Raw genomic sequence first — 9,661 nt, 5'->3', positions numbered from 1 at the left:
TTCCCCCCGGGACTGAGTTTGTGACTATGAAAACTGTGTACAGTGTTGATCTCACCATTGCCTAGCTGCTGTTACTAATAGTAGTTAAAGGTAGTAGCGTACTTTTTCAATTAGTTTTCTTTTTTTTTCAGAGACTTATTCGATCAAAGGCTTTAGTAAGAAATAATTGTTACGAGAAAATATTGCATAGGTATACATGCTAGATCTAAATCTATATCTAGATACCCTTCAGTAAAATGTTTTGAAACCCAAGTCAGAGCACTTGCACAGGACATAGGCTACTTAAAGATTGCCCCTTAAGGACCTCAAAACAATGCAACTTCCTTGAATTGCTCTCATTTGGCCGAAAAGGTGCGATAAAATAATACGGTGAAGCGTACACTGAAGGTTTACCTTTTTTTAAAGAGAGCGGTGGCCATGACAGTGTTCAAACTAGTATGTCTCAGTCACAGAATATATCTATGGTACGGCCTTTCCCCTTTGTCCGGAAGAAAACAAACGGATTCCACTTACAACGTTAAGAACAGACGTTTATTGCTAACTTTTAGTAAACACACTTTTAAAATATCTTAATAGCTAAATTTCTATGAACTTTGATACCCTGAAATGTTTGTAGAATGTCCTAAAATTTGTATACTTTGAAATTAAAATGTATGTTTTTAAAAGCTGTAAGTGACTGGAGCACTAAATTTGGATCAGACGAAAAGCTTGAGGGAGACGCGAGGAAAGTCAAAACAAAACGCGTTGTTCAAGATTGAACGCCAAGATCATACACAAGGTGTTTATGTCAAAAGGTAATTTGTAAACTGAAAACAGGCTGGTCATTACTTCATGTTTGACCGACTTAGTTTTATTACCATGCCATTGTATAGCTCCACTCCTGTTTTCGAACTACCGGCACATTTCGGACTCCCAACGTTTGTCTATCGTCACCGGTCAGCGCCTCAAGCGTGGTCGCCAGTGGTTTAGTCTTCGGCACTGGTGCATGCATTCTTTGACAAACTGACCCGTACTTCTGACTTATATGGTCGGTTTTGTTGATAGGAAGGCATACAGCCTCTTGTATTTCTAACTTAAGTGCCAAAACATCTTATTTCAAGATCTTAGGTCTTAGGTCTTAGGCTAGATTAGATCACATGCCGTTAAACTTAGAAATGACGCATCTTTCTGATTGGCTGCTAATTTTAGTAATGTAATGTCATCACTTCCTGGGATACCCACATGGAACGACGTGTTTTCGGTAACATTTCGGATTTTCTAGCCTAGATCTAATCTAGATCTAGATCTATTAGGCCTACCTGGACATGATGGAAGACCGCACGAAAATTGCCGTAAAGACGCAGGAGGACTAGAAATCTAGATAATATCTAGTTCTAGATCTAGATCTAGATATCTAAATTTAGATCTACCAACCCCCCCCCCCTCCTGCATTTTTAATCACTAATACATTTTAAAAAATAAACAACTTCAAAGTCAAAGTAACTCTACAAATTAGGCCTATAATTTATGGAACTGTTGGTCAGTCGGGAGGAGGAAAAGAGAAAAGAAAAACTGTCCGGGACCGGAATCGAACCGCTCCAAAAGTCATTGCTCGACATCAAACGCAGACGCGCTATCAAATCAGCTATCAGAACTTCCGAAAAATGGTGTAGATTAAGCATAATATATACATAGACACTTCCATCTTTGGTGCCGTGCGGTTGTCTATACTTAGATGTAGTCACGTGATCGGAGGGGTATCCTGGTCTGACGTCAAACAAGATGGGCGCCTTACCTAAAAATAGTTTGCATCATTTCTACTTTTAATCGCATGTGATTAGATCTGGCACTACTTGGACTTGGATGGTGATCCAGACTTTTGTGTAGTGTAAGTGTAGGCAACTGAAATATCGATACTGATTCAAATAGTCGGTATCAATGTTTTATGTTTTATCAGTAGCCTAGATTCTAAATCTAGCCTACAAAATGAGCAGTAAAATTTCACTTGTTTTTCACAAAGTCAGAAAGCCCCCCCTGACTTAAAAAAAGAAAGTGGCTATTCTCACCCGCCCGGAAGTTCTCGCAAGATCAACTCCTCCCCTCTTCTCTCTCTCTCCGTCTCTTTCTGAATACTGTCTATCGGTGTGGACGATCAAATTGACCAAAACAAAGTTAAAAAATGATGTTAAAACACAAAAGTAAATAAATTTAGTTGTCCACAAAGATGCTATGGCTATTTAACTTTTCGAATCGAGCCGAACTACGCGGGTCGCCATTTTGTTTTGCCCGGAAATTCTCGCGCTACTCCTCTCTCTCTTTCTCTCTCTCTCTCCACTGCCCACAGACAAAATTGTACGCTTTTAGTAGGCTACAATTGTAATGGAACGTTTGTTCACGGCACAGAATTCTACAATTTTTCTGTTATCACAGTGTAGAATTCTGTGGTTTAGTGTGAACGCAAAATTTGGTGAACGCGCACCGGGTGAGAATAGCCACAAGACTCGCCTGCACTATTCTCACTCCGGGTGAGAATAGAGGTGGCCTAAAAAAAAAAAAAACATGGGGTGGTTCAGGGGGGCATGCCCCTCTGAATTTGACCACGACTTGATGTTTTTTTGCAATTAGGTTTGAAAGGCTATCTCTCCGGCACGCGAATCAAAAAGTAATTGTTTAGACTTAGAACCAGAAGTAATTGTTCTAATCTAGATTTTCTTTAGGTTAAGTTATATTTCCCTGTCACAAAAGTTGGGACCACCATATCCAAGTAAGCCCCCCTAAAACCCTCCTTGTTAAAAATACGTTAAAAAATATTAAGTTACTGCTAATTTTGTACTGAAAAATAGCAGCGCATCTCTCGCTCTCTTTCAGATTATAAAACACCGATACTGAGTACTAAGTCAGTAAGTATCGATGTATATCCAGTGCTCTTGGGGCCCAAACCGGAGAATGCTGACTGTGCATTTCACAGCCACAAAACAAAAATTGAAGAGTCAATTTTAAAAATTAACTTCTTAAAAAACAGCTGGTGCTTATCTATGTTAATTGTTCATCATATTGATCAACAGGTCTGATATCCAGAGATTCATCTTTCATGATGCCGCTGTCTCACAGTCAGAATATGGATGGGTTCGGGTTTGGAGACATGGCAGCGTTTTCCCATCGTGGCTTGACGCAGAAGCGCAAAGTCCCGGGAGATGTGAATGACAAGACAGCTCTGTGTGAGGTCAGTTTGGATTTTGTGGTCGTGGCTTGCAGACATGTGAGGTCAGGAATGCTGGTTTTCCATTACTTTCCCTAGTTTTCAGTCTTTTTGTGATGCCATTCTCATCCCTGATAAGGAAAAGCTTAATTTTTTAAAGGTGAACAGCGTTTGGTGTTTTATTACAACAAAGCAAAGGAAACAGAAAAACAGTGTAAATCGGCCTTTAACAACCCACTCAGAAAGCTGTAGGTCGCCTTAGGTGCTTTGTTTATACTGCCTATATTTTTAGTACAGTCATTCAGCCTAAAAATAGGGTTTGGTTCTTTTGAAAATGAATTAGGTTCTCATTGTGTCCACAGGCTGAAATGCTCACTGCTCCCTCGAAGCGTGTTTGCGTCTGGCCTCCTGAGAATGGAGACCATCAGTTCGAAGTGCAGGTACGTTTAACATTCTCTAAGGTTGGGCATTTGTGCATACTTTGATGCCATTTATTTGTTTTTCCCTGGATTTCCATTATTTTCACCAGAAGAACTGGTATTATTCTGAACATTTGTTAGCTGTTTAACCCCATATTAGTTGTTACTAATTTTTTGTTTTGTTTTGCACATATATGCAACTGCATAAATTTTCATTTATTTCCAAGTAAATCCAAATGGCATTCCTACATCCGTACTCTGTAATGAATCTATTATTTCAAGGCTTAAGGAGATGATTGGAAAAAAAAAATTCCTATCCATACTTACTTTTTCATGATTAATTACTATTCATTATGTATTTATTTCTTTGAAAAGACTTTGATTTTGAACATTGATCTTGATTCTAGAATTAAGATATTTGCTTTGTCCATGGGCACCTACTTACATGTTTCTTAATATAGAATAAAAGGGCTTCTTTTTCAAATTGTTATTTATGGGAAAAAATGGCTTTAATGTTTTGTTAACTGTACCCCAACGAGTAATAATAATAATAATAAATTGAATTTGTAATTGTATAATGCATTTCCCTGCTCGATTGCAAGTTCTGTGCACTTTACACTATATTATCATCTACCACTGAAACAAGCAAAGAATGCTTTTTCCTTCCGAAAAAAAAAGAAGATAATCGATCTTGGGAAGTGCTTAACAGTGTAGTTCAGACTCAAAGTTCCACTCAGGTGTTCTGAAAGGTGGGCTATGAAGGGGGCCCACAGAACACAGGCACACCGAACAGACAAAAGAACACATCTAGGCATACCATGGGGGGAAATCTATAAATAGCAGTTTTTCCCAAGGAGACTCAGGCAGCCAGCGTTCACAGGGTAGAGTCTGTCTCTTATTTTGTTTCCTTCCTTTGTATAAAGTGTTGGCCGATCCTGATTTTGCATGGGGTTGGTAGTCTAGTAGCGTTTAGGCCGGTGGATATGAAAAAGAAAGATTGCGGGTTGGTTCGGGGCTCAGTTCTGTCTGACGTCTACGTACGTGTTAGATTGTGACTGTTGTTGCGTGTGGGTGGTTGGCGGGGGCTCTGGTGTGGTTTGCTTCTTCTTTCCTATCAAACATCTATCGTCCTTATCTCCCCTACTTCTTTTTTATGTTTGTTACTCTTTCGTAACACCTCTAATCTTCTGTCGCTCATATGACCTTATGCAGTTGCGAGCGCCGTAAAACCTCTACTAAAACTAAAACTGTTATTGTGTTGACATGCTTCTCTCTACATTGTTTTGATGGAGGTGTAAAAATCACCTATTTAAAGAAAAACCAAACAAAAAACCCATCTCTCTCTGCCTAGACTCAGCTTGAGGGTCTACCGGGCTGTCTCAAGGATATGCCTCCTCCTCTCATGTCTGCTCAGAGCGCCGCGTTCCCGTCATCAGAGGTCCCGCCTCTCTCGGCGTGGATGATGTCATCACAGCACGGCTTGTCTCAGAGTCCGTCCATACCTATCCCTGGCGACAAGGTCAATGGCGACCTCCCACGCGGCTTCCTATCTCGCACGCAGGCTGCCGAGGTAAACAAACGTAACCACCACCACCACCACTACGCAGGCAGCGCGCACCACAACGGGGTGCTTGGCGGTGTGTGCTCTGTGGTGAGTGCATGTGGGTACGGGTGGTTGGTGGGTGCTGTGATCATGTAGCAGGGCTGCCCATCATTGCTAATTTTGTGGAATTGTTACGATTTTTATGAAAATACGATAAACAGATTGGCCAACGCAGAAACAGGATGATCTCTTTTCAGGTACATGGACAAACCCAACCCCAAAGACCCTTTGAATCTTTTATGTAGAGCCGATCAGACATTGATCTTTAGAGCCCGCACAGGTCACTTACACACCAACAAGCACATAAACAGAATTAACCCCATGTGGGAACCCCATTGCAGACACTGTAACTACCACGAGGAGACCGTTGAACATCTTCTCCTTCACTGCCCAAACCTGGCAGTTCTTCAACGCAGGCTCCTACACACACCTACAGACTTACATAGCCTGCTCTACTCTGGCATTGACCAGATGACAAGGACATGTCGTTACTTGAGGGAGGCATTGAGCTGCCAAGAGCGAAATGCTCGCATCTAAATGGATTTGAAATCAACAACAACATGAAAATGCGATTGTACTACCCCTGATACCGATTTTTAAAAAACATTTTGGGTACCCCAACCCACTGTCAACCTTCCGGGAGTATCTATTATCTATTTATGGTGGCCGAATTTTGCTATTCAAAAGGTTTTTTAATGGCTGCATCGATCGACATGTGGTTTTCGCCAAAAGATTCTTTAAAATATTCTCCAGTTCATGACGCCCTTCGTTTTTTCAGTTTCGAGACAGTTTTGCTGCTAAAAATTAAATTTCTTTATTTCGCCGATCGCTTTTGTTGGCCGACGCTTCTGTCTCTGTAATTTTAGAAAAGTAGGTTTCCGTTCACTAACCGTGCGCACTGTTTTGAGAGTATAGATCTAAACCTTCTAATTTTTGCATCTCTCAAGATTTGCTCCATTCCGGTAGAACGTAAATATCATAAGCCAATGACTTTCGGCTGACGTCAATGCACCGATCATTCCTTTCATCAAAAGGGGGCTCAGCTAGTACTGCATAAGGGGAGAACAATAGAAAAAAAAATCTTTCACACTCGGACAGTTTACATCACGTGCACCTGTCTAACTTTAAACAGTATATTGACACCGTCTTAGCAATGAGCCCTTGCGATCGCTCATTGCCACTTTGCCCGTAAGAAAAACATTGGACTTTAGACTAGCATTGAATTGTCAAAGCCAGGAGTAAGGCAAACGTTAGATTGACAAAGTGTTAGAAAATTCCTGCCCTTTTGTATAATTACGCCTTTGTTTACGTTACATTTATACTTCACTGGACCACAACCTCTGTCCTTGACACCCCCATCGAAGATGATTTTCCATGGCCATATTTCGAATTTTTAAGCCGTGTACTAATTTTCTATCTTTTGATTGCTAAAACATATGCTGGTGGGTGGGCAGCCCTGCGTAGTAGATCAAGGTTATTTCTGGGTCTGTTCACTGCAAGTTGTGGACCTGTGCCAGTGGTGAGGAAGATCTTAATAGAGTGAGGAAAATCTTTTTTGTCTGGAAAGCTGTAGAAACTCACTATAATGGAGCTGCCAAGTACTCCGATAAAATCTGAGCCCTCCGTTTATTTTATTTGGGGGGGGGTCGACCAATGGGGGAACCCTGATGGGATTTGCATATGCATAAAATTCTATTTTTGTCTTTAATTCCATTTCCATCAGTCATTTGTAACTAATCGTAAATTATGACCTGAGCCTCAGACCCTGTAATGTGCAATGTCATGATTACAAGTCCGGTGTCTAACTACTAGACTACTGACCCAACCTGACCGAATTGTGATGATAATTCTGATAGCGCAGTAAAACATACTGTGCATTTTTCCCCTGTTTTGCCCGTTTCATATTTTGTGAATATTATAGATTCACAATATGAGTTGCCCAGTGTCATGTCTTTTCTCATTTTAACTTCAGCTTTTCTCAAACGGCTTGAATTTGTGAATCTCTTTATTTAAAGATGTGAAAATTGGGAATTCAGGTTGTTCAAGGAAAAACCCAGTATACAGTATTCTAACAAACAGCCAATTTCTTTCCGACAGCCTGGGGACATTGAACCATCCGGTATGGACGAAATGCAGATGGAGGAGGAGGTGGAGGATGGAAAAGGTTGCGACAACTCAATGAACACCAGCCACGGCTTTACCTCCCCCTGGGTCAGCAACACTAGCAGCAGTATCATCATCAACAACAACAACAACAACAATCTGGGCAGCAGTGCGCACCAGGAGCTTTCAGTTAGCGACGCGGTTGCTATGTCGACAAATGTCCTCGCGTCTGGGGTTCAGACGTCGTCCATGGAAATGGAGAGTTTGCCGCTGTCGACGGACGCCCGGCGACAGGAGGCTGAGAGGACGAGTCTGAAATCCCAGACGCCGGAGAGCGGCAAGTGCAGCTACATGACCTGCAGGTTGGTCGTCTGTCTTTCTTTGCCTTCTGACCCAATTAAAGTTGACGCTTTGTTGTTTGTGATAGTGTATATACATCAGCCTCTGTGGTGTAGCGGCGAGGTGCGTCGCTGTCGCATGCAAGAAACATGAGTTCGATTCCCGAGTGGAAAGATGTATAATCGTCTGTGGTTTAGCGGGGAGGTGCGTTGCAGTCACGTGCTAGAGGCACGAGTCTGACTCGTGAGTGGGAAGAATTTTTATAGAATGAATGTAAGTCGTTCCGTGCTTGGGTGTTCTAAATTTTGTCACGGGGGGGGTGGTCACCCCCCAAATTGAAAGAAAAAGGTTTTGTGAGGCAGGAATACCCGTGATGTTCTCCGGAACTGTCAACACCAAGTCTTATAAGATGGAGAAGTGAGGGTGGTTGGAGGGCGCCACTGTCTGTGATGGTGAACTCAGAAGGGAGGATATTAATTTTCCAATTTTGAAATCAAGTGGTGATAGTCACTTTTATTTTGTTGAAGATTCTGCTGTTTCAAAAGTGATAGTCATTTTTCCGATGTGTAGCAGACATTTCATATTTGATAGTCACTTTCTTAAATAAGCTAACAGTGTTGAACATGTACACTTTTAATTTAGAAAGAAAAATGCAATTTCAATTTTTCTTCTTTCTTTACTTTCTTCTCTTCTCTTTCCCTTTTTGTGGGTGGTTGGCGGGTGTTCTGATGTGTTTGCTCCTTTTTTCCCGGTTAAACATCTATTGTCCTTGTCTCTCATCCTTCTTTCTTGTGACGCCTTTGCCTTTACTTTTGGCACTTGTATTACCCTGAGAACTTTCCATGGATGGTTAGAGGGCACCACTGGTAGGAGTTCCTACTTGTTTACTTTCCCTCTGTTATTTCTGTCTGTCTTACTTTTTCCCAGCGCTAAATGACCATTATTGTGTTGATGTGGTTCTCTTTTCTCAAACGAACAAAACTTTAGGTCCTTTCCAAAGGGGGGATATTAACAGGTTCTAATGCACAGTAGAATTGTAAATGGGCTGACTTTTCAATGTCATGCTCTTACTGTGCCGAAACAACACAGGGAGAACTGCTGCTTTTTTCCCCTCATCCTTACTATCGTCATTTTCCCCTTCATTCTTTTGTATGTTTGTCAGTCTCTTGTGAACTGCTATTTCCGGGGTGCCTTGATAGTCAAAGCAGACCTTGTGCTGTTGAAGCTAGAGAGGTGAGCAGTCTAAGTCTGATTCCCTGTAAAGACTTCTCTGTTAACATCCACCCCTTGGCGCTCATATGACCTTTTATGCAGTTGTGAGCACCGTAAAACCTTACTAAAACAAACCGATAACTAAACTTTCCTCTCTTTCCTCTTTTTCCCCTCAGCGGTTTACGCCCCAGCCCGGTGTCAGGCCGTATGCATTGCCACTGCTACGCCTCCTGGCGGGGCATGTACGGGATTGACCACGGATACATCACCGACTACTACTGACGACAGCGATGTTCTACGATGTAAATATACGGGCTATAGAGATCTCAAAATACACTTTTATTCTTTTATATTAGCAAAAGCGCATGTCCAAATGAAGGAGTGAACCTCAGGGTTTTTTTCATGTTGACCACTGGGTGGTTTGGTGGTGGGTGGGGGGGGGGGGGGGGAACATTGATGTGAGGGAGGGGAGAGGTAGATGGGGCTGAGGAGGAGGGGGGTATGTGGGGGGCAGTGGCGGTAAGATATGCCTTGAGTTTTATTTTCAAGGTTATTTTTACGTGAGCATAAGTTATCTACAGTTTTTTTACTATTTCATTAAATTGTTCCTGCTTAGCTGCGGGAATAAAACGAAAATGGAGTTCCTTACTTTTACTCTTGTAGTTCAAAGATTATTTTTGTCTAATGACAAAATGGTGCACCGGTACACACTTACCCCTTCTTCCCCTACCATCTCCCCCCTGGGTTTGGGAAATGTTCATGGTAGTTGTGATTCAGGTTTGGGAGGGGGGAGTCAGGGGGAAGGGG

The 9,661-nt window shown here is 41.9% G+C and overlaps 1 protein-coding gene across 3 annotated transcripts; it reads left to right on the top strand.

Moving 5' to 3' along the window:
- The first annotated feature begins 594 nt into the window (after positions 1-594).
- LOC101846038 lies at positions 595-9,215 on the top strand. Of its 3 annotated transcripts, none has more exons than XM_005110584.3 (6): positions 595-794; positions 3,045-3,202; positions 3,541-3,618; positions 4,949-5,248; positions 7,298-7,665; positions 9,031-9,215. In XM_005110584.3, the coding sequence occupies exons 1-6, from the start codon at positions 785-787 to the stop codon at positions 9,134-9,136; spliced, it is 1,020 nt and encodes a 339-aa protein (XP_005110641.1). In that variant the 5' UTR covers positions 595-784; the 3' UTR covers positions 9,137-9,215. The 3 variants fall into 3 exon arrangements, with proteins under 3 accessions (XP_005110641.1, XP_035828822.1, XP_035828821.1); XM_035972929.1 differs by having other exon boundaries at positions 596-794; positions 4,949-5,167; positions 9,031-9,158; XM_035972928.1 differs by lacking the exon at positions 595-794 and adding an exon at positions 943-1,027 and having other exon boundaries at positions 9,031-9,158.
- The last annotated feature ends 446 nt before the right edge of the window (positions 9,216-9,661 follow it).

Source organism: Aplysia californica, unplaced genomic scaffold (genome assembly GCF_000002075.1).
Source record: "Aplysia californica isolate F4 #8 unplaced genomic scaffold, AplCal3.0 scaffold00911, whole genome shotgun sequence".
Taxonomy (NCBI): domain Eukaryota; kingdom Metazoa; phylum Mollusca; class Gastropoda; order Aplysiida; family Aplysiidae; genus Aplysia; species Aplysia californica.
The sequence above is the reverse complement of the archived record's forward strand: the minus strand, read 5'-3'. Positions and strand labels throughout refer to the sequence as shown.

Excerpts from the sequence above, each read along its gene's own strand:
- LOC101846038 (XM_005110584.3), top strand. Across the intron at positions 3,203-3,540 it reads ACAAGACAGCTCTGTGTGAG|GCTGAAATGCTCACTGCTCC; the intron begins GTCAGTTTGGAT and ends TTGTGTCCACAG. Across the intron at positions 5,249-7,297 it reads TTGGCGGTGTGTGCTCTGTG|CCTGGGGACATTGAACCATC; the intron begins GTGAGTGCATGT and ends TCTTTCCGACAG.